Source organism: Anas platyrhynchos, chromosome 4 (assembly GCF_047663525.1).
Source record: "Anas platyrhynchos isolate ZD024472 breed Pekin duck chromosome 4, IASCAAS_PekinDuck_T2T, whole genome shotgun sequence".
In the NCBI taxonomy this organism is placed as follows: Eukaryota; Metazoa; Chordata; class Aves; order Anseriformes; family Anatidae; genus Anas; species Anas platyrhynchos.
The window spans coordinates 23,992,077-24,015,213 of record NC_092590.1 but is presented as its reverse complement, the minus strand read 5'-3'; the positions used below and the strand labels follow the sequence as shown (position 1 = coordinate 24,015,213).

General features: G+C 45.2%; 1 protein-coding gene and 2 long non-coding RNA genes across 5 annotated transcripts in view; 1 reads left to right on the top strand and 2 right to left on the bottom strand.

Moving 5' to 3' along the window:
* The window catches only part of LOC106020326 (uncharacterized), a 54,851-nt gene extending 41,298 nt beyond the window's left edge, over window positions 1-13,553 (bottom strand). The window contains exons 1-3 of one of the 2 annotated variants that reach the window (XR_011808998.1): window positions 12,697-13,553; window positions 10,929-11,041; window positions 4,443-4,535 (exon numbers count right to left, since the gene is read on the bottom strand). This is a non-coding gene — a long non-coding RNA (uncharacterized lncRNA). The remainder of the gene's footprint in view (window positions 1-4,442; window positions 4,536-10,928; window positions 11,042-12,696) is intronic. The other variant, XR_011808997.1, reaches the window with a different exon arrangement.
* A 233-nt stretch (window positions 13,554-13,786) lies between these two features.
* CDKN2AIP (CDKN2A interacting protein) lies at window positions 13,787-17,903 on the top strand. Of its 2 annotated transcripts, XM_072037254.1 has the most exons (4): window positions 13,787-14,102; window positions 14,210-14,340; window positions 15,159-15,566; window positions 15,651-17,903. In XM_072037254.1, the coding sequence occupies exons 1-4, from the start codon at window positions 13,879-13,881 to the stop codon at window positions 16,649-16,651; spliced, it is 1,764 nt and encodes a 587-aa protein (XP_071893355.1). In that variant the 5' UTR covers window positions 13,787-13,878; the 3' UTR covers window positions 16,652-17,903. The 2 variants fall into 2 exon arrangements, with proteins under 2 accessions (XP_071893355.1, XP_027312103.2); XM_027456302.3 differs by having other exon boundaries at window positions 13,788-14,102; window positions 15,159-17,903.
* A 1,687-nt stretch (window positions 17,904-19,590) lies between these two features.
* On the bottom strand, window positions 19,591-23,068 carry LOC140002435 (uncharacterized). The gene is made up of 2 exons (XR_011808995.1): window positions 22,690-23,068; window positions 19,591-19,683 (listed from the first exon to the last, which is right to left on the bottom strand). It is a non-coding gene; the product is annotated as an uncharacterized lncRNA (long non-coding RNA).
* Between the last annotated feature and the right edge of the window lie 69 nt (window positions 23,069-23,137).

Sequence of the window (23,137 nt, the reverse complement as noted above, 5' to 3'; positions counted from 1 at the left end):
GCTCTCCCCCTTCCCGCTTCTAGGGTTGAAACCAATTTGTGTTTTGTTCTGATCTACAAGTCTATGAACTTCTAAATACAGAGCCATCAGGTCTTGCAATTAGACAGCTATTTGTGACACACTGTCTGGGTTGTCTGGCAGACTTTCACATGACACTGTCTTCTTAGCATAGTAATGTTTCATCTGGTATTTGGTAGAATACAGATAGTTTTTATATCTTTGTACATTATCTGCTAAATGCATTTGTTGAGCAACACTTCTTACCTAAATAAAAGCAGAACACTACATTTGGCGTTCACTTCTTACCGACAGATTCCCTCATATTCAATTGTGGAATTGCCTTAATTCTCTCTATACTGTTTCCAGCTGTCGTGTGTTTCTTTAAGAAAGGGGTTTTGTTCCCTCAATCTTGGCAAGACTAAATCTGATCACTTTTAATCCACAGTTCTGCATTTAAATATGAAGAGAAGGAAAGAGAAAGTACCCTTCTACAAACTCATCGGAAGTTTGCATCTTGGAGATCATTATCTTACTGTTTTCCTGTACTCGGCAAATAGAAAACCACAAGCTTGTGCTCATGGTATCAGCAGTCAAGGCTCTAGCTTACAAATAAAACAAATAACATGGTAGCCATAAGCTTAGTATTTTGCTTGTGTTGTTGCTAGTTCTCTTGTTTGTGTAAATGATCTCTGTGCAGTCATTGTAGGTGAAAAAAATATAATGATGATGATGATGATGATGATAATAGTAATAATTATAATAAAAACTCTATTGCTGGCCCAGAATTAGAATATATTTGATTTTTGCCTGTGTTATATTTTGAGTTCCTGTCTGCAGTAATTAATTATAAACCATCGTTCTCAGGCCTTCTTCTCTATTACTGTTTTCTAAACAGCAGTGCCTGATTTTGTACGTATAATGATTATTATTTCTTCCCAGGTGTATTACCTTACATTTATCTATATTAAATCTCATTTCACTTTCCTCTGTCCATCTCTGAGAAGTTGCCCCTGGCCTTATTCTCCAGTGAGGAGAGATCCTTCCTCAGAGCTGCTTTGTTTATGGGATACATTGCTGGGAGGGCGTAATAGGTGAAATAATCGTGTTGCTCTTCTAGACTTTTCATTTCCTCTTTCCTGCATTCCAATTCTGCTCCCTCTGATGTAGTCATTGACTTCAATTCAATCAAGAACAAGCATTTAAAGAGCTGGCCCATTGTATGGATAATGGCAACAGTCCAGTTATTGAAATTTCCTAATCCTTTGTTTGGATTAAATTTCTTGTTCTCTTCTGAAACAGGCATAGGGGATGAGAGAAGAGATTAAACTATATTACACTGCAGCCCAAGTCTGCAAAAATATTTCATAAAAGCGCTTTGTAAATACTCTCAGTGTCCGCTGTTTTTCTGCACCTGAAGGAGTTGTTTAATTTCATGCCAAGACCTTCATTTTGGCCTGTTTGGATTCAGTTGTGTCTCTGCTGGACTCAAGTTTGATTTTGAACTGACAGAATTTTGGTTCTGGGCTAGCTTTTGGCACTGCAACCCCCGTACTGTATATCATCATTGATTTGTACCCTGATGGCTCTGAAGATGAACTAGCTGACAGCAACCCTTTGGGTTTTAGATAGCCTTTGACAAAACCTTGCCCAGGAAGTGAATTTGTCTGATCCTAGCCAGCAGCCCTACTGAATCTGGGCAAGGCCCTCATACAGATGAGAAAATGAATCTTTTCCACCAGTGTCACTTGAAATGTTCTTGAAATGCACTATAGATGCCAGCATTGCTTCAGAAGCCTACTCGGAGGTTTGGGAGTTCCTGTTCCCTTCCTTGCACTGGCAGTAATGATCATGCAGTCCCGCAGGGAGTCAGCTCAACAATGATACTAATTAATTACTGCAGACAGGAGCTCAAAATGTAACATTGTTGAAAACATCAAATGCCTGTGCTGTTTTGTCTGCAGCTGGTCTCTAATGGCTGCATTTGAGGAAAATCTTTAGCATAGCTAAGAGCAAAATCTCATTCTCTCACTCTGCTGTTAAAGAAATATAAAACCGAATGGTAGCAAATGCCGCCAATTAGAAGCTGGCTAAAGTAAAATACAGGGTAAAGAAAAAATTAGTTTTCAACAGTTTTAACAGTAGGGTGCTCTTGGGAAGGATAGTGCTGGAAACATTTGTCTGGAAGACACCAGCTGGGTCGCTGAGTCAGTCCCTGCAAACACAAGCTGCCACTCAATAATCATTGAGACCAGAACGATCCACAAAATATTGACTCCACACGCCTTCATACACAACAGGCCTCTTTCAACATCTTACAATAATCTTAAGACCTACTGCGAACACAAAAAGTGACATTGATAGCGAGCGTCAGGAAATGAACAAGTGAAATCATGGACACTGTCAGCGTCCAAGGACGTGGATTCATGATCCAGCCTTTCTCCCTTTTTTTCACCACATGAAGCAGAACACTGCACTAGAATGGGTTGCAGGTTTGGCTGAAAACTCACTGTATAAAATAGTGATTAATTTTCAGCCACATCAACTTCCTGAAACCAGTCGAGAACGACCAGCTTCTTTTTTTGGCAAGCTTAGCTCTTGGCTGCTATGCTTCCTGGACCAACCCACTGCTCAGCTGCACAAATACCAGGAGGGACCACGGTAGCTCTGACTTAGATGAGGATAAACTGCTAGGGAACTGCACTCTGGAGATGAAATTGCTCTTAGTAGCAACGCCAACCGAATGACCAGCTGCTGCCAAACGGAGCAGTTCCATGCAATTCTGCCCCGACCGGCAGTTCTGCTCACTGAACCATTCAACAACTACTCACTTTTGAGCTGGAGTTTGTTTTCTTCTAGTTCAGCTCACCATGGCCACTAGAGAAATGGAAATGTATGGCCAAGGAGGAGGGGAGAAGTAGAACCACCTCACTTTGGACTGGCAAACTGCTAGAATTACGTGGTTGTATTGCAGAGCTACACTGCATAAGCAGTTCCCTTTAAATGCTCATAATACAATAATAATAATAATAATAATAATAATAATAATAATAATAATAATAATAATAATAATAATAATAATAATATATCTGTGGGCCAGCATACACGGTTATGATGGACAAGATTAAGGACCCAATCAAACTAAAGAAGTCTGGAGAAAAAAAAAGAATCTTTTTTTTTTTTTCAGCCAGGGGTGTTCCCTGGTTAGGTTCATGTTAAAACCGAAAAAGATTTGCCTGCATGCTGGCAGATCAACAAAAAGTGGATATGCATAGCAGATCAGGAGCTGAAGAAGCTGTTGACAAAATTTTCACGAGGAGTCCTCTTCCTGAGCGAACGTTGGTGACAGCCTGCTTCACGCACAGAGCTGGCCATGATGACTTCCAGACACCCCTTCCAAAACTGCATTTCTGTGATTTTATATTTTCTTACTACAGGAACAAAAAGCCGTAACCCAGTACTCACAGCAGTTTTAGTACAATGTGCTAAATGAACTGTACTAATAAGTATATTTTAAACCTGCACAAACTATTAATTACAATGTTTTTCTTAGCAGTTTTCATATGTCCAGGCTTAAGCCAGCCAGCTCTGTTAAATTTCAGCTCTTCTTGGGGAAAACTCCTGTCTGGCTGCTATTTCCACTCTTGCTGCCCAGGTAAGCAGTCACTCAGAGCTTCCTCAGAAGACAGCTAATGTGCTCTCTGAATGCCTTTTTGCCCTCTTCCTCCCTTGTTTCTTCTACTCAGCAAGAGCAATAGAATAGCTCTTCTGCTTCTCTTCGTAATACAGGACCACTCACATGAAAAGGGCAGAATTCTCTCTTTACAACCTAGCCTTTATCTAGAAAATCTGGGATTGCAATTTAGCTGTGTTAGTGGGATTTATGGATAATCTGACTAGCACAAAGGGACATAATATGTCAGAAGATCCAGTGTTAATCTTTTAATTTACAACAGGCATTCAGTGTGCAAGTGTCATACCTGTAGTTCTAGGGTCTGTACCAGTCTATCAATACGTGCAACATATTCAGCAAACATCAGCAGCAATATTTAGTAATTGTTCACTGGCTGTATGAAAAAAGGAAATAACTGCTAGGGTGTCACCTTGCTCTGAACACACCAGAAAAGCCAGTGCCTCAAGTGATTCAAGGATGCATAAACCCAAGAGAAAATTCAGACAGAGGGCAGCAAAACAATCCAGAGGTTGAAAAAGAATCTTTATGGTATAAGGTATAAGACATCTGTCAAATCTGTAAGAGTGGTGACAGGATCGCCATGTGCAGGTATATACATAAGGAAAAGATACCTCACCGTGGGGGGCTTTTCAGTTTTGCAGACAAGAACATAACAAGATCTAATGACTAGAAAATGAAATGAGACAAATTCAAGATTGAAATAAGATGCAATTTCTTAGCAGCTGGGGTAATTAACACTGGAACAACTTACCAGGGGAGGTGGTGGAGTCACCATTGATTGAGTCCTTAAGGCAAAATTAGGTATTTTTCCAGGAGACATACTTCAGTCCAGCCTCTAGGAAAACTGAAGGAGATTAGGCAAAAAAATGCCTAAGGTTGCTTACAGCCAAGAAACCTTTTCATACAGTCCCATGAATACAGCCCACCAGAGTGCCAGCTATGCAGTTTGAACTGGGGATCTGGGGCTGGGCCTACAGTATCAAATTTATAATGTCCCTTCTGGAAGAAAATGTGCCCTCATATCCCAGGCACAAATTTGATCTAAATATTTATCGTCTGCTAGCAGCAGATGGATTTTTAAAATAGAAAAAAAAAATCAGAAATCAAACATACACTGCCTATAAATATTTACAAAATTTTCATGGTTAATGTTGGCTTTTGTGTGTTTCTCTTTAATAGCATTTTGCTAAGTGCCGTGACTTTCGAAGTCAGAGATATCTAGCTGTGCATGCATAAATTTTCCTGGCAGACACAGTGGAAAAAAAAATAAAAATTGAAGTTAGCAACAAAAACGATAAAAAAAAAGAAAAACAAAACTTTGTTTTCATGACTATTTAATCTGTGTATGCCTTTCTTTTAGCAATATTATTTATAAAATTCTGTTTCTGCTATTGTGTGTTCACTATCACTGTCATAGCTTGGATAAAAAAAGATAAGTTGATGACTTTATAAAGTTTGCAATGATTGCTCAAATCTTCAGGGAACCAGATCCCTCCCTGTGACATTAAACAATTTACAAAACACCAGGAACAGCCATTCCAATAGCAAGAAGCTATTAATTTTCATCATTTTCATAATTTCACAGGTGTCAAATCTTAATCCATTATGCCCAAGTATATTGTGCTGCATAGTTCCTTGCTGACTTGCCATGGGCTAATTATTGATGGTTCACTACATTCTAATAAAACCTCTATTTCATCTGTCTGTCATATGGAAATGAAACAACACAGAGAAGTTGCCAAAACAACTACTTGAGGCCGTTAAAAAAAAAAAAAACAGAAGAGACATTCCACTGCTTCCATCCCACAGGTCATTCTGAATACTACCTGTTGAATAACGTTTTTGCTTTGCTTCTTCACTTTAACTTTTTCTTACTAACAATCATAGAACAGCTTGGGTTAGAAGGGACCTTAAAGTTCATCTAGTTCCAACCCCATGCCATGGGCAGGGATGCCAAATAAGCACTTGCCTTCATACAAACATCAACTTGAACCTTTAAATTATTTTGAAAGAATGTTATATTTATGGATATATTCACCAGTTATTTCAGAGTACAGTAATTCAGTTGTCAGTGCTTTGGGAGCATACTTGCCACCCAGACAGGGAATTTATGCTTTAGTTGTGATTGTATCTCTAACCTGAAACATTGCTTTGTCTCACTGGAGGGAAAAGGTAGGTCTCCTGATAAATGTAGTGGAGGAGACTGTGCTTTGCTCTTTGCCACACTGCTGTCTGCCACTGTGACCTTGCAGTAGACTCACAATTTCTATAAAGTTATGGTGCCTGAAAAAATTACCATCCTGGTATCCTTCCTGCTCTCCATCAATACTTACTGCTCTAATTAAGAGGTAAAACAGACCTGTTTCAAGCAGCAGCTAGGTTGGATGTCCATTATTTCACAGCAACAACGCACAGCCTGAAATACACGCTTAAGAGGGCATCTTCTATTTTTACCAAGAGGGAGGTAAATGCTGGCACAAAGCCACATCTGACACCTGTACATGAAAAATGCATCTGCTACTGCAGCTAAACCCTACAGGGGTAATGAATAAAAGGCCATGGGCCAACGATTTCTCTCGCTGGACGTGCACATATGGCTTGATGCAGTACTATGTGAGGAATCCTCCAGCCAGGTCTGAGCCAGAAAGTCACAGGTGTATTTGCATGACCACCATGTTGTGTCCAACCTAATTAGCACCGTGTCCAGCCTAATTAGCACCACCCACCAACAGGGTTAAGTGCTTTGGGTGCAGCAACACTTGTATGCAAGTCTACTGACACTGCTTCCTGTGCTCTGTTGCACGGTTTAGAGGCGCTCTGACAAGTATTTTTATAATAACAAATTCAAGTCATTTTATTTTATTGTTTCCAAGGCAATGTGAAACTTCACTCGTTATTTTTTCCATACCTTTTCTATTTAAATGAACAGGAAAAAAAAGTGCTTACCATGCCAAAATACTAGAATAAAATATGTTTAGGGTATGCTTATACAGGTGTCTAAAAAGAACCCAAACACTAAGAACAGCTAGGTGAAAAGAAATCCCCAGGTCTCTATGCTCAGCTGCTCATTTAAGCGCTGACTCCCTGCTATCTTGTCTCTGGGGCAGCAATTTACAATTCTGTTAGATGTTACTGTAAACTGCTTAGTAGCAATGCTGTGTCCATTTGCACAAGCATGAATGATGATCCAAGGTGCGAAGCAACAGCAAATCAGTCTCTGCTATTTATATGTGACCTTAGGGAAGTACATCTGCTTCAGGGCATAGCTTTGAGAGTATTCTGGGGGGAGGTTGTGTGCTGGGTTTTTTTGTTTGTTTGTTTTTTGTTTTAATAATAATAATAATAAAAACATTCTGTAGCAGTTTAAACCCTTTTAGTTTCTCAGATAAACTGGCAGAGCATACCTATTTCAAGCCAATACACAGACACATTAAGTGCAGTAATGAAATCCGTAATTCCTACAAACAACTAAACTGGGCATTATCAGCTAGCAGTTTACTGTGGCATCTTCAAATCTTGAGAGATTTGAAGGATGCAGTGATTGCCTCAGGGAGGATATTCCATATGTTGAGGGTGACCAAAAGGACATCATTAACACAATTACAAGAAAAGCAGATGGACTAGATAAGGAGACTGTGAGAGAAGAGGACAGCAGATGACAGGAAAAGACAAAGTTTGTGAAGTGTTTTTGTGCAACTGAGAATGCAGCTGAGCTGACAGAGCACCCAGCTGCTGCTGAGAGGGCAGGCTCCACGGGCATGCAGCACAACGGCGTTACAAGAAGTGGTGAATACTTTTATGATCGGCTGGCTCCCACATCTGGCTCGCTGGGGAGCTAGATAAGCAGCGGTGTTGGCACAGGGAAAGTCACAGGAATCCAGGAGGAGGGGAGAAGAAGGAGGCACAGCACTGCTCCTTGGGAAGCAGCTAGCTATTAGCTGGCTTACCTCTATCATTGAAATCAGGTCACGGCTCAACAGCTAGCAACAGTACCACCTAAACCAGCACAAGCCATTGCAGCCTGCATGCAACTGCTCATCTCTCACCGCTTCTACCTGCCCCTGACCTAACTCCTCCATGGCACCAGCCAAAATGCTGTGTGATAGACCACACCACAGAAACAGGCAGCTGGAAAAGGTGCCTCTCCTCCCTCCCCCCTGTTGCTTTTGAGCCAAATCAGGTTCCTAATCTGGATTACCACACAGCCGAGCAAAACAACTGTGCCAGCAGACTAGCAGGGATATCAAAGGGACAGGAGTGAACAGAGACTGTCTTAGGCCAGCACTGCTGCCAAAAAAAATTGGCTCTCAGAGGGCCAGAGGGCTTGCAGACACAGGGAAATCTATGGAGATACGCTAAAGAGCACAAAAAGGAGCTACAGAAAGAGCCCAGGGAGATAAGTGTAACAATAGTGTTTCAAGGAACCTCTTTGACAGGTCAGATCAAGCATAGGAAAAAAAAAATGTCATAAGCAGGATGAGAGAAAATAAAAGCCTAAAAAAAGCCCATCTGTGATGTGGACAGAGATAACAAAACTTTGGAGAAGAAAAGGAAACAAAATTCATATACATCACAATAAACAGGTTTAAAAAACAGACTGGAGTCAAAGAGGACTCCCAGGTTATAGGTCTGATTGACAGTGAGTAGTTGTGTGCCTTTCAGGCAGGATCAAAGTCCCTGCCCAGAAAAAAACAGGGGTCCTTGTGTAGGGACTGCAGATGAAGTTACAAGTTAGGAGGATTTCTGAAACACTATACAACAGTTCCTCAACAGGTGGAAGCTCTTAATTCTGAATGAATTCCTATGCTTTTTTTTTTTTTTAAATGAGCTTAAAAGTTAACATACTGAAAAGTGTACCTGTTCGTGATATTAGAAATGGCCGATATGGACAGCACTGCCATGCAGGACAGAGACCAAAAATTGTTGGGATGTTTTGCAAACCTTCACATGAGAATCCAGAAAGAGCCAAAGCTGCATCTTTTAGTTTTCACCTTTTTGACAGGAGTATTTAGATTCAGAAACCTAGACTTTGCCTCCACTGTAATTTTGCGACTGTCAAAAACTAGAAGTACAGCTGAGAGTGTTTAAGAGCTGGTTTTGATGACAAAGTATTACATCGGCAAGGAAAATGAGTCCACATTTGTCTATTTCAGTAATGGAATGAAAAAGTAAGCCATTCGCACTTTTTGAGGTTACACCGAACTTCTAGAGAGATTTCCATGCGATCTTGTCTCCTTCAGTGCCATCCAGTGGCGTTAACGTGAAATATCCGAGAGGATATACAAAAACACCAGAGCACACAAAACAGCTCTGTATTTTCAGGAGGTGCTGTTCATACCAGGTAAATTGCAGGTTGTCAGGGATATTGGTATAACAATAATGAAAAACAGAGCCATGATTTTCAATAGCAATAATTCAAATTAGATTTGACATTGTTGCCTGGAGTCTCAGGAAAGCTCCTTATATCATTTCTAAAATAGTTATTTGTGTCTGCAAAATATGTAGCACATACAAAATTCATACTGGTACAGCACGATATAAAGATTTAATAGCATCCATTTGCGTAATGCAGCTATCCGCAACCCAAGCCAATAAAATATTAGTTGTAATTTTTCTCTTTCTCCAAGGCATGAATAGTTTGACTGAAGGAGCTCGGGTATCTAGATTTACAGGCTCTTACACTCTCAATAATGCAAGTATATTTAAAACATATTCACATATATATGGTACTAGATACGTGTGTGTGGACATGCATATACATGTACACACAAAAGTTCAGTGTGTTACAGCCTCATTAGAGATTCCTTTTTTCAGGTAAGGTCTTCTTGCCCTTTTAGTGCTTTCCTGAATCCTCTTGAATTACAATGAACTCAAGCCAATATTTGCATTAAGATTCTTAATGCTGTTTCCTTGCTTTCTCCAACTCTAGGCTAGAGATGTCTGCCAAAGGCCTAAGGCTTCCTACCTAAAAACTCTTTAAAGGTGGCTCTGCAAGATGGATTTCTGCAAACAAATGGATTTCTACCTCTTTTGTTCCTTCCTGGCACACAAAAAAGACAAGAAGACATCTTATACAAAATTAGAAGGGCAGAATATTTTCTTGGTGTTACTTACCCTAGCAGATGCTTACTGCAAAGGAAAAATCTATTGAAATGCTAATGTCTCTGTGCTCACAGAGATTTCACTTTCCCTTCTCTAAATCTCTGTTCAAATCCCAGTGGTTCCTCTGTCAATGCTCCCCCTTCCATCACTGCTTGTCCCTTGGCTCAGGGCTGAGACTTGATTCTGTGCAACTTTTTCTGCTCTACCAATACAAACAGCCTTCCGGATCTATCCTCTCATTCCTCTTAGTCCTAGGCTCCCGGCATACAGTCCCCCTCATCTGTATGTACTCATTCTTTTGCCTTAAACTCTACCTCATCTGTTTCTCCTCAAGAATTCAATTTCCTCCCTCAGCTAATTCCAGTATCCTATCCCAGGTTATTTTTTTTCCCCCCAGTAGTTTCAGTCTTACCGTGTGCCCTGCCTCAATTCTTGCTGCTTCCCTCCCCTCAGTCAGGTACACGTCCCCTTACAATTCCTATCAGACATACTCAAGCACCAGCAAAAAACAGGAATCAGCAACTTTTGGGGAGCACAGGGAATGGTCTGTGTAGCCTCACTTCCAGTCCCCAGTTCCATCCTAGTCCAGTGTGGCAAACAGAGCTGCAGCTCATAAGCAGTTGACTCATAAGCAGTTGCTGCTCGACTGCAGCAGCAGTGGAGGCTGGGGTTGAGGACCAAGGACACATGCTATGTCAGGAGTGTGGAAAGTTAATTTCTTCCAATGCTTATAAATTTGGCCAAGTGTAATCAAAAGATCAGAAAACACCTGCCCCAAACTCAGGTTTTCATGACAAATTCCAAATCTGCTCTAGGGCATAAAGACACTTCAAATATAAGATCTCCACAATATTTCACCCTAGACAAAGTGCTTTCTTCCCCTGCTTTTGTTCTTAGATCATGGTTGGTAGCAGGAAAATCATCCTAAACTCCCACCTGTAGCATGGAAAATTTCATGCTGGACAATGGATGTTGTATGCTTTAGTTTAGCTAACTCATATGAAAGGAAATAACTGACAACCCTATTGTAGGCATTGTTTCAAGTATAATGTAGTCATAAATGCAAAACTGTACTTTAGTAGTAAGAGCACAGGTGTAAATGAAAATGATTATCAACTCAGCTCTTCATTTTTACCTTTAGTTTTGTCCACTGCAACTACACAGTACGTTTTCCTCAGTTGAAAAGTCTCAGGAGAGTGGGTGACTCCATAATCCAGTGCTGCTTACAGTAGCATAACAGTAGCATACCTGTGGTGGAATAGAAACAGATTTACTTTAACCTTCCTTCCACTGGCAGGCTTACGTAGTCATTAACGCTCTTTCAGCAAGTATTTTCTGTCATTCTAAGGACGACTTGAAATGATGGCATCTAATACACTTCCACGCCCTCAGGTAATGAGGTCAGAAGGCAAATGCACATTTCCCCATCTGGCTACTGAACAGCAGTGACCGGCTACCTTGGCCAACGCAGACACGTCCCCCTGAAGTGCTGTCTCTTTCCCGGCTAGGAGACCTTCATTCATGGCTCTGCTCCAGCAGAACCAGAACATTACCTTGGGAAACAGCAAAAGGTCTCTTTCCCTTCCAGTGACACGCTGCATTCCCAGAGAACACAACCCAGGGCTCGCGAGTGCTTGCTTATTACCTCTTGTAGGCACCAACCTACGGATGGTGCTCGGAGGATTTATTGTGCCAGGCCAGTCAGATCCCACTGCTATTACCCTTCTGTGACAAGAACTCCGAGCTTTATCTTTTGCATGGCTGTGATGTTAAGGGCACACTTCTCATATTAAGCTGAATAAAGAGTGTCACTATATATTAACCTTAACTGCACAGAACATAATTGAACTCAATGGGGCTGCTGCCCTCTATGTTTCAGCGGGACTCGAGTCTGAAGAAATAATAATTCACTAGTTTACAAAGGCAGAAATAAACTTTCTTTATTATACAGCGAGTGCAGGTGCAATACTGTGATTATAGACGGTGGTATGATTCACCTTGAGATTTTAGTTGTATCTTGCCAAAAGAAGCTATTATCAAGCCCCAAATGACTCTAACAACACTACTATCAATGTGGTATTTAGAAGTCCCTTCCCTAGTGGGAACAAAAACATCTCTTTTCTTCCAATCTTGAAAATTAAATGCACAGTATTAGCACCATCAATGAGGTGTTTAACTTCAAAATTGCCTCTCCTGGTGAGAATGAAAACACTACTTGTTTCCTTTTTTAAAATTAACAGCAGTGTTTTTCTCTCTTTTCTACTAAGTGCACTTTTTTAATCAACCTGAGACACAGTATGTCCCAAGTGCTCGGCGAGCACGGCGGGCGTACACCTACGTGTGTCTGCGAGCCCGTGCGTGACATCACACGCTCTGGGGCTGGCGTCGAGCCTGATTCCAGTGTGGTGCAAGCACACAGTCACCTTTGTCCCAACAAAAAGGCTATGCTGACTCAAAAGAAGCACTAAATAACCCCAAGCTAACAGCACAACGTGCCAGAAAGGTGCCAAACCACAGAAGTTGCTCACTGCAGCCAAAAACTGTTGCGTGGCATGCCAGGAGCGCGATGACTCTGACCTTTCTCCAGCTGTCACCTGTGTTTGCACACACCCATATGGTCAGTGGGCAAAGAGGTGAAACAACTCCCAGTTCATTTGTCCTATAAAACTGGGCAAGGAAAAGGTGCAATCGGCTCTTGAGCCACTCTAGTACCAGATCACGCATTAGGCTTTGTAGCTGTATTGAGTCATCAACACTCCCTAAAACGATGCTTTTAGAGGAGCCCAGGTCTCACAGCTAATACCCAGATCTCAACACTGTGATCCCTCTGAGCATACAGCATTGCCACTCTCCCTCCCTCAAGTCCAACCCTGCCCAGCTCCTACTCTTAACTGGTAAATTACCAATTCAAGCACGGGCTGGTCCTCAGCACTTTCACTTGGCAGCTCAGCTGGTTGCAGAGGAAGACAGGGTGTTCAAGGCTGTGCTGCGCGCTCTGCTACCTCCACAAGGTTACTGGCAATTCAGCCAGTTATCCAGGCCTGCCTGAATTCCTGCTGGCCCTTAGGGGCAGGTCCCAAGTTTGGGCCCAGCCTCTGCTGTCTTTGTTAGAAAGGGAACTGGTTCATCTGGGGCTGTGAAGAGGCTGGCAGCATGTAGGACCTCATCTCCAGTGCAAACTCAGACCTGTTTGCCAGGGATTCCATTCACCATTGCCTTTTGGTGTCTGTATCGACCCCGTAGTCCAGAATCCAGCTATCATGGAGTCAGAGGTTTGGGAGACAGGCCCGCCCTGTCTCTACCGGGAAAACCTTGTGTGACAGATGACATCTCTCCAATATTTCAGGCTGTGTTACCGCATAACCACATGCAGCACTAATAACCATCTGGGTAGATATGGGTGACACCACACCGGCGATGACCACTGTGCTGTCTCTGGACACTCTGACACCACTTCTGGACAAACCCATTGCTCCCAGGCACCCACACGGGGCAGCACACAGACCTCCTGTTTCCTTGCAAACACAAACCAGCGAGTTTGCCAGGTCTGCTCCCTCGGTCCCGTTATCCTCAGTGATGCAAGAGAGAGCACTGGGTGAGTTAACTAAAGAGGTAAAGGAAAAACCCTTCCGCTCTAGAAATGGATACTGAGGAAAAGAGCATCTTTTTCCCTATCATTAATTGTACAAGCAGCACCTCAGCAGGCTGAGGATCTTCCCTTCCCTTCCCTTCCCTTCCCTTCCCTTCCCTTCCCTTCCCTTCCCTTCCCTTCCCTTCCCTTCCCTTCCCTTCCCTTCCCTTCCCTTCCCTTCCCTTCCCTTCCCCTCCCTTCCCCTCCCCTCCCTTCCCCTCCCCTCCCCTCAGGGACCCGCGGCCGTTGGCGACCGTTGGCGGCGCGAGCGCCCCCTGGCAGCCGCCGCGCGCAGTCGCCGCAAGGCATGCTGGGGCGGGCGGCGGCGGCTGTGAGGTCATCGCCGGCGGCCGGAAGGAGCGGCGCGGCGCGGGGAGGGCGGGGCGGGGAGCGGCGCGGCGGGGCCGTTGTGGCCGTTAGGGCCGTTGGTGGGGGCCGTTGCGGGGTTGTGGCCATGGCGGGCAAGGCGGCGCGCGGCGAGCCGCTGGGGCGCACGGCGGAGGAGGTGGCGTGGGCGGAGGCGCTGCGCGGGGCCTGCGAGCCCGAGCAGCACTGGCGGCACCGGCGGGAGTTCCTCCTGCGCAACGTCGGGCGGCCGCCGGCGGCCGGCAGCGCCGAGCTGCAGCGCCTCGTGTCCCTCTCCATGGTCTGGGCCAACCACGTCTTCCTGGGCTGCCGGTGAGTGCGGGGCGGGGCGGGCACCCAGCTGTGTGCGGGAGAGACGCCTGACGGCCTTCCTCCTCCTCCTCCTCCTCCTCTCCCTCCGCCCCCTGTCGCCCCTGCAGGTACCCGCCGCAGGTGATGGAGAAGGCGCTGGAAATGGCCGAAGGCATCCAAGTGAGCGACGCGCCCGTCCGCACCACGAGAGACGAACTGGTTGCCAAGGTGAAGAAAAGAGGCATATCAAGTAGCAATGGTTAGCAGATCATAGCTGTGACAATACATAGGAGATAGACAATGCTTGCCTGCGAGTGTTCGGGCTTTACCTCGGGTTTACAGTAATCCAATTAATTTGCTCTCCGCAATCCCTAACCGTCTCCCCTCTTTATGCTGTTTTCTCCCTCGTTAACGCTTTTAAAGTAGACGCTGCTGGTAATTTAGAGCTCTTGTTTTGAAGACAATGATGTTTGTAAATCTACAGCCCGTGCACGCCTTAAGCCAACTTTTTAATACCATGTAGATGGTTGTTCTCTAGCTTAACTGGATTCTTGTTGCTTTGCTTTTTGCTTCTTATTCAAATGCTGCTGCTTTGTAAGAAACTTAGAATTCTGTTTTGTAAAGAAATTCCTAAACTGGTATTTTAAATGCTTTTTATGATATTAGTAGACAAAACACCCTTTTTCTTTTTTTTTAGGTCAGACAATCTATTTAGTGTGCTTTGGTCACTTTTGTTCTGGCCTGCAAGAATACAAGTACATACTTGCCTTCAGATCCCAAACCAAAACCTGAAGTCTAGCATATGGGCACTCTTAGATTTTTTTATTTTCTTTCTGTCAAACAAATACTAAAATGTTCTGAAATGGTAGGTTGCACTTTTTGTTTTTTTGTCAAAAATTACTAAAATATTCTGAAGTTATAACTTAATTATTAAAACTATGGTTCAAGGTGTAATCCTAATATACACCCTTTAACTTCAGAGGGATATCTGTGAGAAGTTTTTAGATAAATTGCTTCTAGATGGATATTTCACAGTGCAGAAACTGAAGAGGGTAACGCACTTACTTTGTTTTGCAGAAGGGGTAGAGGAGCCTTCCAAGAAACGAGCTGTTGAGAAAAGCAAAGACACTGAGGATACTGAGAAGGATGTGAAAATAACCGAGGCAGAATCTCCTAAGGAAACAGAGAGCACATTGCCAAAAAAGCAGGAAAAAGAGGGTAGCAAAGATTCAGAAAGCTCCCAGTCAACTTGCAGTTCAAATCAAGCAGCAGTCGCAGCACTGAGCACAGAAGCAGAAGAAAAACCTGTTAATGCTGAAAATACTACTGAGCAAAGTCCAACCCCATCTTCATCCGAAAAAGAGTCGGGAGAGAATCCACCTAAGGAAGGCAAGTGTGAAAATGAGCCGTCACCTGAAAAAACTACATTAAGTTCGGGTCCACCGGCTGCTGCCAAGAGCGCCCCGCAGGCAGGAGCAGTGCCACCTGCCACTGCCAAGAGCGCTCCACAGGCGGCAGCAGTGCCACCTGCCGCTGCCAAGAGCGCCCCGCAGGCAGGAGCGGTGCCACCGGCTGCCAAGAGCGCCCCGCAGGCAGCAGCGGTGCCAGCGACTACTGCCAAGAGCGCCACGCAAACGAGCGCTTCCCTGCTGTCTTCCAAAAACCAAGCGAGTGCCACGCCATCAGTATCCAAAAGCGTCACCCAGGCGGGCGCCTCGCTGCTGCTGGCCCCCAAGAGCGGCGCTCAGCCGGGCACCTCGCTGCTGCTGGCGCCCAAGAGCGGCACCCAGGCCGGCACCTCGCTGCTGCTGGCCTCCAAGGGCGGCGCCAAGGCGGGCTCCTCACTCCTGGCCTCCAAGAGCAGCGCGGAGGTGGCTGCCTCGCTGCTGGCCGCTCGGAGCGGCGCTCAGCAGGGTGCCTCGCTGCTCACCTCCAAGAGCAGTGCTCAGGTAGCTGCTTCGCTGCTGGCTGCTCGGAGCGGCTCTCAGCAAGGTCCCTCGCGGGCTGGGGCACCCTCCAAGGGTGGCACGCAGGCTGGTTCGCAGCAGGTCGCCTCCAAGAGCGGCTCGCAGGCAGGTGAAAGTCCCGCTAAGGCTCTGTGCAAACCGTTAACCAGTGAAGATGCAAAGGAAAGACAACCTTTTTTCAACAGACTCTACAAAGCTGTAGCCTGGAAACTGGTTGCTGTGGGAGGCTTCAGCCCTAGTGTAAATCATGCTGAACTTCTGAACTCGTCTATTCAGTCTGTAAAAGCTACCTTAGATGTTGCTTTCGTTCCCCTGAAGGAGCTTGCAGACTTACCTCAAAACAAGAGCTCTCTAGAAAATATCGTTTGTGAACTGAGGTGCAAGTCTGTCTATTTGGGTACTGGCTGTGGTAAAAGTATGGAAAATGCCAAAGCAGTTGCTTCAAGAGAAGCCCTGAAATTATTCCTCAAGAAGAAAGTTATTGTGAAGATATGTAAAAGGAAGTACAAAGGTAGGGAAGTCGAAGATTTGGTACTTCTGGATGAAGAATCAAAACCCTCAAATTTACCTCCAGCTTTAAGAAATCCTCGGGAGATCATGTAGGCAAGAGTGGCTGTTTGTACCACGAATAGTATTTCAATACAAGGACTGAAGGTTGATTTTGTACTTTAAAAATGTAGGCTTCCAGGTATTTTGTATTTCTTTCTCAGTTTTGCAAGACGATTCTCTTCCTTTCACTTGGTAGCAATTGTATAAAACTTGTTAGAGATGACAAGTGTGCATTTAAAGGTATGCCTTAATACATGGCACACTAGTGTGCTGTTTTATTTGCAAAATAGTCTACCTAATTCTTCTATTTTTAATTAAACAATTAAGGTACAATTTGCTGTTTAAAACCTGACAATTTTGTAATTCTTACGATTTGATGGCGGTGTGCTCAATTGTCTACCATGTCGTTTTTCTAGCCACGTAGACGTATGTATATAGGGACCATAATACTTGAATGATTGGAAGTTGTTTAAGAACTTCAATCAAAAAGTTAAATCATCCGTATCAGACGTGTTGCTCATAATGTTCACTGTTCCTCTTAGGAGAGAAAATAGTTGGTTGACTGTTTCTACGAGACCTTGTAATACTTGCAATATAAATGACATCGTGATCCCATTGAATGTTAGACTAGCGGTTAGATCCCATTTAACATTATACTAGCGAATTGCCATTTAGCAGTCAAGTCACAGCTACTTCAGCCACCGAAGCTCCGTAAGCGGATCTAATTTATATTGTGAAAAATCCTTTACAGTTTTTTCAAATAAACGTGGGTTTCTATACGAAGCATATTTTGACTGCTACTAGAACAATAAAACCTCTGGGACGTGTGTTTATAGTACTGTGTTTTTAGCCATGAGCTATTCCAACCATTTCAATGACTTTGCAACACCATAAGGAAAGCTTTACTTTGAGTGGTTTCAAGATGTAATCCCACTAGGCTGAGTTGTTTTCTTGGGATGCCTAGTTGCAATACTGTAATACTGAGTGGACCTGTAAAATATTTCTGCTGTTCTAACACTTACTGAGAGGTAGATGAGCGAAATCAAGCTGTTGCTGTCTCCTAGGGACAGCAAGCGTATTGTGAAGCGTTCACACAAGTTGAGCCCTTTGTTACTTTTTTACATGATGTTCACAGTGGTTTGGAGCGAAGGAAGCGGGAGATGACCTTGTTTTCGATGTTCTGGAAATACCTGCACAAATTGCATGTTCTGTTATATTGGATAATGACATGTAATTGTAAAAACATGATGTCTTCAGCGTTGTTTGGAATTAATCTTGTCTAATTACAGTAGTTAGTATCATTTAATGGAGGCCTGGCACTTGATTGACAGATCCATTGATGGAGTACTGGGGGAGTGAGCAGGAATCCCTGGGATCTCACTTGCATATTCACCCACTTAAAAACTTTGACTTCTGTGATTTCTGGGACTAAACCGCAGCGACATTGGAATGCTGTGCCTGGTGTGATTTTGAACAGCAGGGGCTGGCTGGGTGGGAATTGCTCATGCTTTGGGATGGCTGGGTGAGAACCTCCACCTCACCCCTGTCCTCCTGGGTCACCCTTAACTCTGGTCCTTTCTCAGGAGCCCCCAGGTGTTGCTTGAGTGTGACCCAAGATTTGAATCACAAGTAAAATCGCTTCGTATACAGTGTAAGAATTGGTGCGTGCCTCTAGCGCTGAGAACTTCGTGCTCCTGTTTTGTACCGGGGAGCTGTAGCTGTGCCGGGAACCGTGAGGTCTCCTCCACCCCCTGTTCGGGTGGAGATGCAGGGGCGGCAGCTTTGGGGGGCCGTGAGTTTGCTCTCCCAAGTGCAGCTTTTCTGATAGTTCCTTGGGGTGCCTGCTGCCCTCTGGTCGGGAACTGCAGCAGGTGCCGTGCTTCCCGGAGCAGTTCGCTGCCTGTAAAAGGCAGCCGGCAGCCGAAGCGCGGTTTTTTTCCCCGGTGGGCGGGGCCTCGCCGCTTCATTTGCATAATGTATGCCCGGGGGCGGGGCCGCGCCACATCCCTCCGGTGGTGCCGGTGCGGGGGCCACCCGCGGGGTGCCGCACCCCGGGACAGCGCGGTGCGGCCGTGCCGCCTGTGCGCAGCCTCCCGGAGCCATTTGGGGGACGGGCGAGCTGCGAACAGCACTCGCCCTAACCGAGAGGCAGCCGGCGCGGCGGCACCATATAAGTGCGCGGCGGAGGGAAGTGCTCAGGACGCCCTGAAGACCTGCTCTCTAGGCCACGCACGGAGGACGCTGTTCCTCAGGGGCCGCGGGCCCGCCTAGGGGAAAGTCCCCGGACGCGGGGCAGAGAGTGCCGCGCGCCGCCGGCGCCAGCCCCCGCCCCGCCGCCCGCAACAGCGCCGCCGAGACGCCCCCGGGCAGAGCGGGAGGGCGCGGGGCGGGCCCTCGTCACGGCCACAGGCACGCAGGTAGTGCGCAGCCAGCAGCGGGCGCACCAACAGCACGGGGCTCACTCTCAGGGCGTCCCCGCATTTTGCTGCCCTCGCTCCGAGTCCTAAACTCCCAAGCAGGTGTGTGCCTACATCTGAGCGGCGCGGGGTGCCCGTTACCTGGTGCTGGAGGGCTCCTTGGTACAGCCCAGAATGAGGCCAGCTGGGAAACAAACCACATGCTCGCATTCGTAAGAAATGTACCGGTTTAATTGATCGCCTTATCAAAATAATCTCATGGTTAGTCTAATTTTTCGGTGTCTCACACGCGTAAATGAAAGAGAAAAGTAGTAGTGGCTGCTTCAGTGTGAGCTGTAATCTGCCAGACAAACCAAGCCCAATTTGTTAAGGAAAATCAGAAGTGACAAATCTGCCATTACGGGGAAGTATCTTTTTCTAGATGACCTGACGTTAGGGAAGTTGTTCGAGAATAACCTACCTGAACAAACACACTACCTCTGTGGCCCTGGAAAAGCCATCCTCTTCCACGAATACCAGTTACGTGGAGGCCGCCTACAGCTCCCTGCAGCTGACTTTTAAAAAAGTCTGTCTGGCTTGTGCTCATTCGTTCTTTTATTTGCGTTTCTTTTCTCCGTACACTGCAGAATTCTTCATCTTCTTCATCCCATGGAGACCAAATAAGCATACCTGCCAACACATACACATAGTCAAAAATCAATTCTGTTATCCATGCTGCTCCATTTGCCTAAAAGAAGCACCCTGCTATCATCCTTCGAGCATTTCTCCTAAATGCGAGGTAGCTCTTTCACAATGACTGCCCCTTTTTAGACCTCTTCTCCTCAATAATGCTGCTTTTCGTTATTTTTTTCCACAGGCTGAAATTCTTCCTAGGCCATCACTGGAAAACTGAAAAGATGTAAACAGCTTGTGCAGTATTAGGTGAAACGGGACAGGAAGCAGCTATGATTCATGGATGTAAAATCAGGATTACAAAAGATGGAAGACAGGCAAAACTGTGATTGGGGGAAATCAAATTTAGATTAAATACCTGGAAATATTTTATCATGGTAAAATCTATAATGTGATGAAATAAACTTTCACAGGAAGAGGAATACTCTGCTTGGGACTCTTCAAAATACACTAGGACATGACAAAGGAACAACAGTGTTGTTTTCTCCATGGAAAGTGGGGTAGTTTATAGACATATAAATGCACTGCAGATTTACTACTTTGTAATAATGTATCTCTGATACCACTGAATATCAAGCTCGCGCTGACAATTCTCCACTCAGTGGAGAGCGTTAGAGTGAAATTTATGGTCTTTCTGCCTGTCCATCTCTACCATCTCTACAGATAGCAAGGTTTTGCTCTGCCATGCCTCCTCTTACCTCCAGATTATTCGCGCAGTCATCAAAAGTACAGACATAGCTGGGTCAGGAAGCTACTGAGCTGCAAATAGTCCAATGCATTGAAATTCTCCAGTGCTTGCTCCCAGGCACTCCGGGGCATTACCAAGCCGGAGAATTCAGGCTGCTGTTCTGGATTTCCCTTCCCCCAGGGCTTCGAGCATGTGGCAAGCTCAGGCTTCATTTTCCTAGGGAAATCTGGTCTAACAATAACGATGCATTCCTAGACTGCTCAAAATTTAAATCTTTCCTTCAGTGTTCAAAAGCAGCAGACAACATTGAAATCCAGGGAATGTGAGCTGGTCTCTGTTCTACTACCTCAGATACTGCCTCCCACATAGTGACAAACAGCAAGTTTTTAGCACAGAAACCACCTGTAGCCTGCCTCATGAATTATGCTACAATGACTTTCTCAATTTTTTTTTCGTCTTACTGATGCCGCACATACAATTTGTCAGAATAAGCGATGTCAAAAGTGAAGTCAAAATGTTATTTGTCATTAACATTTAATTGCAATTAACATTTAATTTTAAACAATGTATTAATTTTTAATTAACATTTTTGCTTTATTTGTCTGCTGGGTAGTGGAAATCTCTATTTCTCAGTATTATTTCTTCACGAGGTAGCAGAATGATGCAGCTATTCAAACTTACTACAAGCAGAAACAGAAGCCCTCAAAACAGACATCCTTCTAAAGAATTTTGTATCATTGGTGTTGATTGTGTTCCTTTTGCACTGGTGTGTAAGTTGGGCTTTCTGCCTGCACGGTAAGTGTTATTTGTTAATATTATATGGAGGAATTCAATTGCTTGGATTTCAGTTACTCAGAATTGACAGCAACACGCACCACACAATAACGTTTCAGCACTGTACTGTCACTGGAAGTGAAAGTAGCTAGGTTATTTTCATTTTGTAAATCTATTTGTGCAAAAATGAGATAGAGGGCATAAAACGATACGAGATTTTGCTTCGCTAATCCGAACTGTCACAACACACAAAGGAGCTGGTTTTACTGGTGAACAGATTTTAACGTTGCAACGTCCTCTGAGGAACTCGCTGACTTGCAGACTTCCTGCTTTTATGGCCAGAGTGACATCAGCGTAATGCACAATGTTTTGAGAGTACTGCCTACAACTTTGTTTTCATTCATTTTATGAACTTGCCAGCACACTGATGACTTGGGCAAAGACATCTGTCTACAGCTATTGCTCAACACCTTAGCTGTAGATTCAGAAAAACACTGTCACAGGATACCAGTTTAGCAGCTGCACAAGCCGAAAGTTTAGAATGTGTTTGAAGCCTTCCTGAACTGGGTGTTGAGGAAACGATACTTGGAGACCGCCATCATGTAAGATGCCGATCTCCCTGCTGGTTAGATAAACCAGTGAGGTTCAACATGCTGCTTTGGCCATGGGGACAGCCGTGGGGCCATCTCCCACCGTCAACACGCTCACAGAACTGCACGAAAAAAAGCAGGCCAGAAGGGATCCTCTGGAGGCCATCTAGTTCAGCCCCCTGCTCAGAGCAGAGCCAGCTTCACAGCCACATCAGGTTGTGCCAGGCCTCATCCAGCCAGGCTCCAAAAATATCCAAGGATGGAGACTACGCAACCCCTCTGCACAAGCCATGCCGCTGCGTATCCACCGCTCTAGATCATTCCATCCAAAAATGACATTATCTATAGGATTAGTACGGCCACTCTTTCAGTGCTGGCCACTTACCTCCAGGTAGGAACACGTAATATAATAAATAACATATATATTTCACTCTTGAATGCAGTCATCTCTGATGCTTTTTTTTTTTCCTCCCCCAAGTTTACAAGATCTCATATTTTTTCCCACTTTCTTTTTTTTTTTTTTTCAGGTGCCTGAAATATAAATGCAACATACTGCAAGATTTACAGGTTTCCTGGTGATATTCCAAGACTCCACAAGTCGTGTGTTGTTTTTTTTTTAATGCTTATGATTTTTTTGTTTCATGTAGTAAAGGCCACAGGAAAACTTCTCATAGAGAAGCAATTCTTGGTATTATTATTTTTTTAATAATTCTAGGTGCTTGGTATCACCTTGGGGCAGACAGGATACCCTGTGAAAATTGGGAGACTGTTGGCAGGCGAGTGGGTTTTAAGAGGCCAAACTTCTGACACCCCATTTAGAATCCTCTGAAAAGATAAAAATGGGGATACCACGTCGCTGCGCGTCCCTAAGCACTGCTTTGCCGTGAATCGTTCCGCGCCCCTTTAGAGCTAAACAGGCGGCTGTGGCCGTGCTGTCGGAACCAGCCTCACCTCACGGCGAGCAGCTCCTCGGAGGCACATCGCGACAGCCAGCAGGCACAGCGCAGGGGCCTGCCGGCAGACGGTGCGATATGAAGGCGATATCGTGCAGCACGCGCCATATCGCGATAAAACCGCCCCGCCCCCCGCTCGGGGTGCCGGCACGCCCCGAGGGCGCTGCGGAGGGCGACACCAAACCCCCAATCCCGGCGGGTTTCGACCCAAAATTCCCTCACGGACCCGGAGGGGCTGTGCCGGGGGCGGCCGTTGGGGTATCCCCGCCCCGCCCCTCCCCTCAGCCCGCCCCTCCCGGCGCGTCAGGGCGAGCCCGCGGCCCTTTAAGCCAAGCCCCGCCCCCTCCCTCCCCCCGCCCCCCTCCGCCCTCCGCGCCAATGGCAGCGCGCGGCGGGGGAAGGCGGGAGAATGCGAACCCCTGGCGGTGCCGCCGGCCGCGCCTTAT